Source organism: Gopherus flavomarginatus, chromosome 12 (assembly GCF_025201925.1).
Source record: "Gopherus flavomarginatus isolate rGopFla2 chromosome 12, rGopFla2.mat.asm, whole genome shotgun sequence".
In the NCBI taxonomy this organism is placed as follows: domain Eukaryota; kingdom Metazoa; phylum Chordata; order Testudines; family Testudinidae; genus Gopherus; species Gopherus flavomarginatus.
The window spans coordinates 40086879-40100200 of NC_066628.1; the positions used below are offsets into that span (position 1 = coordinate 40086879).

General features: G+C 42.3%; 1 protein-coding gene across 12 annotated transcripts in view; it reads right to left on the minus strand.

Annotated features, from left to right (window-relative positions):
• Positions 1-2723: 2723 nt before the first annotated feature.
• The window catches only part of SPAG9 (sperm associated antigen 9), a 105458-nt gene continuing 94859 nt past the window's right edge, over positions 2724-13322 (minus strand). For all 12 annotated transcript variants that reach the window (XM_050920094.1, XM_050920093.1, XM_050920099.1 and 9 more), the window contains 2 exons: positions 8670-8807; positions 2724-6389 (listed from right to left, as the gene is read on the minus strand). In XM_050920094.1, coding sequence (XP_050776051.1) covers positions 6274-6389; positions 8670-8807 — 254 coding nt within the window. In that variant the 3' untranslated portion in view covers positions 2724-6273. The remainder of the gene's footprint in view (positions 6390-8669; positions 8808-13322) is intronic.

Below are 13322 nucleotides of genomic sequence, written 5' to 3' on the forward strand. Positions count from 1 at the left end.
GCCACACATCTAACAGAGGACTAAACAGAAGCAGGTAAGCCAGCAAAAGCTGACTCTAGCTGAACATTGTGTCCATGGCATGAAAAATGCATCTCTTGGCACTGTCTCTCCTCTTTCCTCCTACCTTTGTAATTCACTATGTATTTCCTGTATGTGCCTGGCCTCTAATAGCTCCACTTGTGTTTTGGCTTGAAAGAGTCAAGTCAGATACTTTGGCAATGTGTAAAGAAAACTTGGAAAATACAGTTCTGGGCCAGAAACTATTTCATCTGCGCTGCAATCAGAAGTGGAAATCCTCTAGATTCTGAGCATATGAATTATAGGTTGATTTGTCTGTGAATAGAGCCAGCTTTTTAGAACAAAAACTATGGGAGGAAGTGAATAAGGCAGTAAAAATGTCTCTGAAAAGGGAGGAATAGTTAACCAGGGAAGTCATAAGCAGTAAACAAGAACTGGCTACAGCTAACAAAGGAAGCTAGTTTTCATGTGTTCCCAAGACCAGAGGGAAAATGCCAGAAAAAAAAGCAAGACCAAAAGTCTTTAATCCGCTCTATCTGAACAAGCCCTGGTAAAAAAGTTCAATGAAAGGGACAGCCTGAGCATGGAGCAGCTACAACTTAAAATCCACCCAAACCAGCCAGACGGACTCCCTGAAGAAGGGAGTGAAAGGGGAGACCATACCTTTGTGATGTCAAGGTTAATCATGTGCAACCTGAAAGTCACTTAGAACATATCTTCCTGCAGTTAACTTGTGTGTTGTCCCTAACTGTCCACACACAGAAACCCTAAATGCGAGTGTGCTGATGTTTTAAACTAGAGTTGGTTGCACTACAGTCTGAGTCTGGGAGTGGGAGATACTAAGACTTGGTGGAGGGGAGATGAGAGAGATGGCTTCAGGCTGAGAAGGAAAGTCCTGGGGATTCCTACCTGCTGCTCCTAAGCCCAATCCTGGGCCTCACCATGGCAGCTCCAGCTGTGCTGGGGCCCACTTTCCTCCCCTCCCCAAGACATGAGAAAATTTAAATATTTGGGGCACTAGCCCCTCTGGCTAGAGTAGTTCTACAATTCTGAGTCAGTTGGTCATCCAATCACCATTGCAGCTGGAAGTTTATATCACACCCAGGGCTCCTCTCTCTTGAGCTAAGCGAACATCAAAGGAGTTGACTCGAATTAACTCTCCCGTGAAGACAACCTTAGAAGCTTAAACTATTGCAGAATCTGGATAACTGTGCAGGGCCGGCTCCAAGTTTTTTGCCGCCCCAAGCAAAAAACTTTTCCCGCACCTCTGCTGGCCGCGCCCCAACTCCATCCCTTCCCCAAATCCCCGACCCCACCCTGGGCACACTGCATTTCCCCTCCTACCCTTCCCTCCCAGGCTTGGGAGAAGCAGAACATGGGCACGCTCGGGGGACTAGGCGGAGGTGAGCTAGGTGGGGGAGCAGTTCCTCTGCTCCCCCAGGTTACTTTCTGCAGCCCTCCCTGCACCTCCCACTGCTGCTCACCCCCACTCCGCCTGCTCCCCTAATTAGGCCGCTCCACTTCTCCCCCCTCCCTCCCAGGGTTGCCGCAAAACAGCTGATTCGCATAGCAAGCCTGGGAGTGAGGGGGGGAAGCGTAGCAGCAGCATGCTTGGGGAAGGAGGCGAAGGTGAGCTGGGGGGAACAGTTCCCTCTGCCCCCCCAGAGTTCCTGCAGCCCTCCGTGCACCCCCCACTGCCGCAGCTCACCTCTGCTCCACCTGCTCCCCTGAGCACACCGCCTGCTTCTCCCTCGAAGGCTTGCTGCAAAACAGCTGATTTGCACGGCAAGCCTGGGAGGGAGGTGGGGGAGAAGCGGAGCAGCAGCGTGCTCGGGGAAGCAGTCGGCAGTGGAGCGGAGGTGAGCTGGGGTGAGCAGTTCCTCTGCCCCTCCCAGAGGGCCACTTCCTGTGACCCTCTCCATGCCCCCCCACCACCGCAGCTTATCTCCGCTCAGGGCCAGCTCCCAGTTTTTTGCGCCCCAAGCAAAAAAAGAGAGCCGGTGTGCCGCCCCTTGGAAAGTGCCACCCCAAGCACATGCTTGGAGCGCTGGTGCCTAGAGCTGGCCCTGTAGCTGTGTCACGTACAGCAGTGCAGTCATTACGCTTGTGCTTGATACTCTGTACTAAATCCTTCTAGACCAAAATCAAGATCCTGGCTACCATCTACAAAACCCCAAAGGTCTAGTGTTCTGTAGGGACCAGTAGCCCTGTGAGAGTGGGGGGCAGAGCCACAAGAATGCAGTCTCCCAGCCAACCCAGAGAGATGCTTTCTGGAAAAGTGAATGATCAGGCCAAATTCTGAACCCCTTCCCACACCCACCCTGTGGTGGTGAACTCCCCATTTATGGGACTGCTGAATAGATGTGGGCAGGATAGGTACAGGGGCCAGGAGGAAGCCAGAGCTGGTACAGTGTCATGAGGTTTGTGAATGGACTCAATTCTTTCCACTGAGAGGTAAACTCTGTCTGTCCATCCACCCCAAAGCAATCAATGAGAAACTCCATGAAGAGTTTCCTTAGCCCCCTCCTGCTGGTTTTACCATGGGAGTATGCAACCTGGCTCTTGGTTACAGATATTACACATTTACATCAGTTACCTAAGATGAAGTTATCTGGCCATTAGTTTAAAACTATTCAACAATTGTCTTCTGGTACCAATTGTTACACGTTTAGCATGAGGCTACAAAGAAAACACCAAATCCAATGTATGTTTCATATACATATTTATATATATTTAATGTACAAAGTTACATTCTGAACCCCGAGGATTCAATAGAAATAAATACTGAAATAACTACACGGCTATATGAGCTTTCTTGCTCACAGAAAAGCCTCAAATTTTAACAGACAGCAAGTTGAACGCTGTAGTATCCATCTCAGATTACAGAGGCAAGTAAAATTCAGCGTAAAGTGTCTAACAGACAAAACTGTCAAATTACAGACCATAAAATGTTTAAAATATGTTTAAAAGGTTGAGAAATGTGCAACAAAATTAATAAAGGAAACTTAATTTTGTTAGAGGATGGGACAGACATTTAGTGTATAGAAAAATGCTCTGAGGTGCAACATATGTTGTTACAATATGGCATAACCCTGTTAGAAAAAATATTTAACTTTCGCATAGAGCTGTATTTATTTATTTTTACTGTGTCTCATTTTACAGACAAGGGTCACTCACAAGACCCCAGCTCAACAGGGTCACTTACGAGAGTGCTAAATCAGGTTTAATCCTTTGGTAACTTTCATAATACTCACATGGAAATAAATATTCAGTTACACCATTTTAAAGACATACGTTCTTTAGAACAGTTAGTATAATAAAACAGATTTAACATTTGTTTGTTACTAAGGCAGCCTATGATAAAGTGTCTACACTCTGCCAGCTCTATCTGATCCAACGCAGGAAGACCTTTACAAGAAATTAACAATACAGCAGCTTATATAAAAGTCATTTTACCTTTACCATGCAAACACACTTATCCAGACAAGTAATGTGCTGCATATTTTGTGCTCGAAATGTTTTCAAACTATTAACAAGCTGTAGCTATCAAGAAATTCATTCCTATTTATAGGACTTTTAAACCACAAGTCTGTGATGCATACATACATTCTTGAGATTTAGATTCTTAGGAGTTTGTCATCTTGATGCATGGGGTTTTGCATGCTTTACCCACCTTTCAAAGTGATCTGGAATTTATAAATCCCAGTGCATTGTGAGGAGAATAAGTACACCCTTAATCTATGTTCCTTAGAACAGGGGATAAATTTTAAAATGAATAATGCAGAATAGTGTGCAACCCCCTCTTCTACACCCATAGTTGTACTATAGTGACAGGTAGTGTTTCCTTTAAAACCCCTCCACTATTGGACAGAAACTACTGTCTCTGCAGCCATTTGCAAGAGCTGGTCCATTGAAGTGAATAGAATGGCACAGTGTACCAGACTGGGCAAAAAAGATTAGGTATGCACTTGCCAGACATATCTGCTCTATTTGACAGCAGTGAAGCAGTTCAGAGAAACAGTTCATTAATAATTACAAATAAAATGCTATACAAGATTTACGGAACAGAATTGTGCGTTCTGAGAATACATGAATGAAAATCCACCGGTGCATAAAGCTTGTAGAATATTTTCCAAATAGCCAGTAAGTTAAATTTAAAAGGAAAGATAGCAGGAAGAGCAATAAAATTGCACCAGTTGTAGTGATGTTTGCATCACTGTTAAAGTTTAGTCAGCATTTTTCTCAGACACCAATTTCATGAGCTATAACTCAAATGTCCTTGAAGTTCAGCTTACAAATCTCAATATATTTTTTTAAATAGGTCTTTCTTATAACAATGTTTAAGACAGTCTGCCTTTTTTTTCCCCCCTCAAGTTCCCAGATTCCATATTTAAGCCAAAGCAATTCAAGATTGATTTTAAAAATGAAAATTTGGAAAGTGATTTGTGAACAACACATCACATTTGGCATTCTGGAGAGAAAAATACACTACCAAAATATTAGGCATTTTTAATAAGAATTTTTACTACATAGCCTATGTCCTAAATACATATTTACGAGAGTGGAACATGTGTACAAAATATGCTGTTTAAAAAGTATTTATACATGTAAATCTAACCAATAGACCTGAATGGAGTTTTTCTGGTTTATCAGATATGATATGCATTTGAAAAAAAGCTGCCTAAATATATATTTACACAATAGACCTCAGCTAAATGTGTTCTTTTAAAAAATTAAGAAAAATATATAAACACGTTTGCCTGATAGACCAGAACTGCTCCTATTGCATAAAAATGTTTAGGCAGTTTTAAAAAAAGTTTGTCTACATTTATTCCTTTGAAACTGTTCCATTCTGTCACAGATTGCTCAGACAATCCCAGTCTTTTGGGGATACGTGCTGAATGCTCAGATTTAAAAAAATGTCTGTTTTTCAGAGACTAAATTAAGGAACATCCTGGCTAAGCGTTATACATTTTACAGAAACTCTATAGAAAGGGTTCAACTCATTTCTGATACCAACTCTGGAAATTCCAAGCAAAAAGGAAGACACTCAATCCTGAACTCACTCTATTGTGGTTAAAAAAAATATATGGTGAGTAGACAGAATGTCCGCCTTGATATTAGACTCTCCTGGCTTCTGTCAGTTAGCTCCATCTTCATATTATTTAATCTGTTAATGTATTTTTCTTCTCTCTAAATAACAGTATTTCACTACCTAACCAGGGGTATGAAACTAACAATTATGTGTTTTTTGCCTAATTACAGAACTGAAGTTCCTTCACAATTTCATTTGGGCAGAATGTATTTTCTTTTTTGTCAGTCAGTTCTCTTGCTCTGTTTGTGGTCTCTAACCTCCAGTACAGTTACTCAGGAGTTTGACTAGCTAGGCAGAGAAGAATTGCTCCAGGGTCTAAGAGAAGATATATGGATTTAAGTCATGAAGAAAATTAATGTATCCCCTGCTCAAGGATATTTACAACTTTTCAGTTTTATAATCATCCCAGTGTCTAAGAGTCCTTTGGAAATTACTGAGATGTTGCCATTTGACAAGGAAAAAGCAAGAAGACTGTTCTCCAAACTGCTCATTATTGATGTTCTCAAACTTTAGAGTTCTTCAGCAGTCAAACATGAAACTTTATTTAAGTATTGTTGTTTTAAGTTATTCTATACAATCCCCTCTTCCCCCAGAAGTTTGGATGAAAACCACAAACAAAACTGTACACACTATATAAACAAGATATGTCAGGTTTGAAAATAAAAGTTAAAATTTACAATTCACTTTAGCCCTCACTGAATGTATACATGAATCTTGATAATTCATTTGATATTAGTTTGTCAATGTTATAATACACTGGGAATAACTTTGCTGTTTCACTCAATATGTTGTGCAGAGAAATTAATCTCAGTTGTAATGAAGTTTAACTCAATTAGTGATAGAGAGTGATACTAGCAAAAGAAGAGAACTACATTAGGTTGTTGTGGTACAGTAAACTGTCTGGATTGCTTAGCAGTGGTCGTCAGTTTTGAGAAAGGAAACACTGATTTTTTCATTATACTGATCTTACCTACGTAACACTGGTGCAGTAAAACAGCACAAGCTCATTCCTGTATTGTTACGGTCTGACAGATTTGCAATATAAAGTTAAACAGCAAAGATGCTTCAACACCATGTAGTGAAACAGATTCTGCAAAAATAAAAAACCAAAAAAAACATGCAGAAGCCTTTTTTCAGTCTCTGGCTGCTTCTTAGTGGGTTCACTCATTGCCATACATTACTTGCCACACTATCAGGTGACTCCTCTCAGCTTTGGCTACAGAAGGTTCCAGTTGCAGAGCTTCTCCAAGAAGTTCAGATTCCCCACCTTCATCACCTGAGAAACGACAACTTAGATTCAGCTGAACATACCAATGAAAATAAACTGGTATTACCACTATACACCAGGAAGGGTCAGTGTGGTAAGAGACAAGAATACACAATAAAAGGCAGTTGCCATCTGCCCCTAGAGTAGCAGCAGATTTCAAAACCCTTAACAAAAAACTAAGTTAGCAAGCTAGAAACTTGCACTACAAATATTCCACAACAGTGCATTCTGAAGACCATATTTATTAATACTAGCCCTGGCCTAAGTTAACTGATAAATGTCTCATTTCATTTATTTTCTGCTAATTTAAGGTTTGATGCTAGGGTACATAAAGCAAAGTAGAAAAGGGACACGGTTTACCCTGCGTATCACCCAAGCAGAAGTGTTGACATGAGTGGGACTGCAACAGAGAGGAAGAGCTTGCAGACATACAAGCCAAATAAACACAGCCATGCATCCTGATACATAAAATGCTTCTCTGACCTAGGAGTGGAAACTGAATGTGAACTGTCACCATGAAATGTTAAAGTAACCTGTACAGAAGCTGTAACACTTAAATCTGCTGTGAATTCTTTAGTCTCTCTCATTACTTGTTCTCATTTTAACTGCTTCACACCATTAGTTTGTCTCACAACTCAACCACTGTACCTCAGTCCTAAGAGGCATTAACCCTCCAGTACTGCAGTGCTGCACTGATGCCCTTGAACAGAAACCAGTCATGGCAAAACAAGTGATTTTGCAATATGCATGAATAAATGGAGGTTTGGCCTAGAACCACCTGAACTACCATCTGAAGTCTGTTTACAGGTGACAGGCTAACACATTAACCCATACAGCATATAGCCCTCACTGGAGCTTGCATTGACATCTGTACAGAAGAGTTCTCATATATCCAGGTGATGTGGGAACAGGCTGAAAACATTAGAAAGGCTTGAAATGGTTGTCTGGGTAGGTTAGACTGATTAAATCAAAGTGTGACTTAGGAAGCTAAACAATGCCTGCATCTTTAGAGTGAACTTCAATTATACGTTACTGTTTTTCACCAGATAGTAGTGTGCTAGAAAATTGCGCTATCTTCATGGAATTTGAGAAGATGTTTTGTCTTTATATTAGAGAGTGATGTAAAAGTGCTGGAAGTGAAGCAGTCAAAACTAGATCCAAACATGAGATCAGCCACACTTTTTTCACGAAATTCTCCATTTGCAGGCCAGTAAATTAATTTCTGACTTTGATTTGATTTTATAATTTTAGCCAGAAGAGGCAAGGGGTTGTACATTGTTAATTGCTTTGTAGTGGTTACACCTATTAACTCTGACACTTCTCATTCATGTATTTCTTTCCTAAAGCAAAGGCTTTTGATTAAGTAAACCCTTGTTTATTTGGTAAACGTACACCAAGGCTATACAGGCTGGATCAATGCAAGAGTTTACCAGAACAACAGGCACTGTTACAAGCTTCTGTATGAAAAAAGGGCAAGTATAGAACTAAATTGATTTTTCCTTTTTTCTTATAAAGGAAACTTGAACATTTTCTGGACAAAGACTCAGGTAATCTTTAAAAATCCAGTTTATTAAAAGGTAAATTAAGACAAGGGCACATGCTCCAGCAATGCAATATATTAACACAAAAGAACTTAATTCCTTGTTGTCAAAGTAGTCCAAGAAATACAGTAACATGGCTCAGGGCTTAAAAACGGGGTTTGAATGAATATTTGTATGCAGACTGCATTAATCTTGACAAAGACTTAACTAAAATCTTTTCACTTTACCCATCTCGCCTCCACTTTTCCACAGCCTGAGTTCAAATGCATCACTGACTTATTTGCCTAATAAAAAATAGGAAGACATCTGCCACTCCCAAAATAAAGTGTTTGTCCTAGCTTAGGTAGTGTAGCTGTGAAACAGCTGTTCGGTTTTATCCCAAAGGTGGCTGCATTTCAGAAGTGGGTGAGTGAAAAGATTCCGAGATAATATATGAACTACAGTGTATCTAAATGTATGAAAGCATTCTGAAATCCTTCTGGATGAATGGCATTAAGACTAATATAACTCATTTTCACAAAGAACACGGTTACAGTTTCAATTCAGTCTTATATTAAATGCATACAGCACTAATATTTGTCCAAATTTAGACAAAAACTTTCATAAATTACTGTCCCCTTCCTTAGAAGCCTCGTAACAGATTTAGCTTTTAAATAGGAAAATAATCAAGTCATTAACTCTATCATAAAGCACTTTTACTGCATTATACATAGGTAATGCAAACATTTTGCAAGATCCAACTTCTTACCCATCCTGAAGTCAATATATCCCTCTCCTCCACTTATCACCAACATAGATTTTAAGGGAGTTTGGCTGAAGAATTCTTGGGCAGATTTATCACCTGATAGTTCTGCTCCACTACTACTGGCTGGGCAAACAACTTGACCTGTATTTCAGAAAAAACCCATTGTTTATTCAGTACCTTGAATATGAAATCTCTTCAAACCAACTGATTAGAGACTAACAGCGCAGTGGCTTTGCTAGACGTATTTTATGGCCAACCATGCATTCAGCTACTTGCAGCTTTGATGCTAGAAGCCATTGGCAAGAGACAGAATGCTGGCCATGCTAAGATTATTTCCTCTTTAAAGAGATGTGAGATATAAAGGTTACTTACCCGTAACTGGAGGCTCTTTGAGATGAGTGGCCCCTATCTGTGTTTTGTATGTGTGTACACTATGTGCCTAAGATTGGAAAATCTTGCAAGTAGTGTCTGTTGATCCATGCCTGTGCCCTGGAGCTCCTCATACTCAACACTCAGGGTATAAGAGGAGGAGCGGATAGACTGCCTCTCCGGTTACTTCTCTACCGCGAATCCTGTCATGATCTAAAGCAGAGGAGGAGGGCAGGTAGTGAAATACAGATAGGCACCATACATCTTAAAGAACCTCTAGTTACAAATAAGTAACCTCCATTTCTTGGAATGCTGGTCTCTCTGTGTATTTCACACAAGTGACAGGTAAGAGGTAGTCAAATAGGAGGGGCTGTAGATGTCTGTAATATTGCCATTCCAAAGGCTGCATCTTCAGAAGAGGCTTGGACTAAAGTGTAATGAAGGTGTGGCTGGAACTCCTAGTTGTTGCCTTACAAGGTGTCCAGCATAGGCATTTCTTGGAGATACCACTGAGGTTGCCTGTGCTCTAGTGGAATGGGCACTCACCTCATCCAGGGAAGGGAGATGTGCTGATATCAAAGGAGCATACAAACAAAAATCCACTTAGTCTCTGAGCAGATATCACTTGTTGGCATTCTTGCTCTGTTACAGCAAGTGTCTTGGCATTTTTCTAATTGATTTTGTACTCTGCAGGTAGAACACTTTGCAAAGAATACTGGTAAGTTAATTGACTGATTTATATGCAACTCTGAAATTACCTTACTAATGAATTTCGAGTGGAGACGAATGGATACCTTTTCTTTACGAAAAGTTGCGTATAGGTGGTCAGCCAGAAGTGCCTACAGCTTGCTCACCCTCTTGGCTGACATGATGGTGACAAGGAAGACAACCTTCATGGATAGGTGGGACATCGAGCACGTGTCCAGTGTGATTCAAAAGGTGGCCTTGTAAGCAGTGAAAATATAAAGATTGAGATCCCTTTGCAGTGCTAGCTTCACTACTGGTGGGAAGGTCCTAGTGAGACCCTTCAGGAATCTGGTTATCAGGTGGGTAAGGATAGATTAGCCCTCTACTTGAGTATGGAAGACATTGACTGGTCCAAGATGGACATGCAGGAGCGAAAGAATAGGTCCAACTTTGTGAGAGCAAGGAGGTAATCTAGAATAGCAGGAATACCTGCTGTTTCTGGAGATAATGGATTTTGTTGCACTCAAGTAGAGAAACGCCTCCATTTACCTAGATAGCATTTTCTGGTGGAGAATTTTCTGCTATGGTTGAGAATGATTTGAATGGTCTCTAATGTGAACACTCCAAGTCTCTCACCCATCCAAATACAAGGCCACATGGCAAAGAGGGGACATCTAATCCTGCCATTCACTTGAGTTAGCAGATCTGGGAAGGGTCATACACGATGGGAAGATGGGCTGATATGTGCAGGAGGGTCCAGGAAACCAGAAATACCTGGGCCAGTTAGCGCTTAGTTGTGATGAATCTTCTATAGAACCAGTTGCAGCAGTGGAATGGGAAGAAAAGTGTACCTCAGGTGGTCTGTCTGGGATAGTAGAAGGGCACCACTCTTGGGAGTCCGAACTTAGTGGCTGCTCTGGAGCAAAACATGTTGGATTGCTTGTTTGTCTGGGAGGCAAATTGGTCCCAAGATGGCATTCCCCACTAAGTGATAATTTCATTTAGCATTGAACTGTGTATCTCCCATGTGTGGTTGGTGGAGAAGTGCTTGCTGAGATTGTCCACCTGAGTTTTGTGCACTCAGGAGGTATGTCACTGAGAGTGTGATGTGATTCCAGAGGATCAATCTATGCACAGAAGAAGAGAGATTTCATCCCTCCTTATTTGTTTATACAGAAGAGAGTCATCAAGTTGTCTGACATTATCCGGACATGTCAGCATCGGATACATGGGAGGAATGCATTGCAGGCCTCTCTGGCTGCTCTTAGTTCCAGGAGACTGATGGGCATTCTGGCCTCTGAAGGTGTCAACGCACCTTGTGTCATGTGGTCACCCGTATGGGCTCCCTAGCCTATGAGGGATGCCTCCTTGATTGTGTCAGATGTGGGAGGAAGGAAAGGGACTCCAGCACACACTTGCTCTGGGTTCATCCACCAGGCGAGGGAAGCCCTGACATTGGTGGGGACTGTCACTTTGGTATTCATATTGTCTGTCAAGTAAAAATACCAAAGCCAGGCCATTAGGCAATGGAGATGAAACCTGTCAAACAGCATTATGCAAGTGTAAGAAGAGACCACGCTGCCTAGTAGGGAAAGACAGACCTTGACAGTAGTTAAAGGTCTGTGAGTGATGTCTTATCAGGCTGCTCATGGCCTCAAATCTCTCCATAAGGAGGCATGCCCTTGCTGAGGTCAAGGCTAGGGTCGCTCCTATTAAGTCTACGGTCTGAGAGTCAGTAAACTTCTCCATGTTCATGCAGACTCTCAAAGATGCCAGGAGGCAAAGCAAAGATGAACTTTGCAGCTGGATCTTCCTGTTCGGAAGATGGTGTAGCAGTTTTGTCTCATATGTGCCACCTCCACGGAGAAGACCTTTGTGAAGACCCTGAGTACTGTTGCCAAACAGAACAGGAGTACCTGGAACTGGTCGTGTTCCTGTCCTACTAAAAATCTGAGAAATCTTCTGTGCCATGGGTGAACATTCACATGAAAGTAATCTTTCATACTGAAAGCCACAAACCATGTGTCTTCTTCCAGAGGTGAAATTATCAGTGCCAACGTAACTATGCAGAATTTGCAAATAAAAGTATTTAGTTGATGCAAGTCAAGAATGGGCCTCCATCCCTTCTTGGAAACGACGAAATGTGAAGAGTAGAACTCTTTCCCTTGATGCTGAGATGGCACTTGCTCTATAGCTCCTCACTTGAGAAGAGTGTCCACCTCTTGTCAAAATATCAGATCCAGCTGATGAAACAGTCAGATCCAGTTCCATCTGTGGTACTGTTGATGCTGGTGGATGGAGACACCAGCTTGTGGACAGAGCAGGAGGTGGATTCCTTTTCTGGTACTGAAATGTCTCTCGGAAGGACTGGAGCTGAAAGCAAAGCAGATTGTGGCTATGGGAGGGCAAAGATATCCTCCAGGGAGGTTAACTCTCAGTCCATCCGGAGCATGAGGGATCCCAGTAGTCAGTACTGTCAGAACAGGCACATCCACAGGCTCAGTAGTTGGTGGGTCCTTATGAGACTGGGCTGGTACCATTGGAGAAGAGTCCCATCTGGAGCTCTTGGCCAGTGCTGGTGATGCCTATTTTTTGGCTTACTAGCTGGTACTGAATTGGTACCATTGGATCCTTGCGGTCACGAGGATTAAGTGGATCAAAGTCTTCAGGATCTGAGTGTGAGAACTCACCCAGTTTGGAAGGAGTCAGGAGAGATCCTCTCTCTTGGGAGCAGATCTGAAAGGGATCTGTTTCTGTGTCAGTATCCACTACTCTCATGAGAAGCCCAAGACAATAGGCCTTTTGTTTTATCAGATCTGGCCTCTGCTGCAGAGCTTGGGCCCAGAGCGGAGATGCTTGAGGGCTGAGGCCATGTACTGGGGGGTCCTCCCCAGCCTGGATCTGACTGGGGTCTCACGGCTTTCTACATAAGATACTTGCTCTCATCTTACTTGGGCCTGGGGAGAGAGAGAGCAGCCGATACTGCACTTGGAGACGATATGGGCCTCCTCAAGGCAGCAAAGACAGCACTGGTGGTCATCACTGGCCGAGAAGGAGCAAGGCACAGAAAATAATTCTTGAACCCCAGAACTCTGGGCATAGTCCTTCCTGTAAGGAGGGAAATGGAGAGGGTGAGGAAAACTATTTTACACTACTTTTAAAAAGACTACCAAAACCACTAAAATCTATATGCCACTATATTTACAGAAAAAATCCTGCAAAGTTAGCTTCAAAGACACAAAATTCCAACTCAGGCCATGAGGCAATAAGAAGGAACTGGAGATGCGGTCAAGTTTTCACCTGCCTTTATACCCTCAGTACTGAGCATGGCGGGCTCCAGGGTGCAGGTGTGGACCAAGAGACACTACTTGCAAGATTTTCTGGTCTCATGTGCACACGTACCCATCTGTGGAAGACACATAGGGACCAGTGCTTGTAGAATTTCAGCTTCTACCTGAACAGTCCAATTGGACAGACAGAAAAAGACCTCTGTTTAACAGCTCACATGTCAACTCATGCCTGCTGCTCCCTGACTGGTAGAGCTATAATGCTGATAGTAAACTTGTTGCTGAATAGGAGGAGAGAAATGGTCAAGGCAAA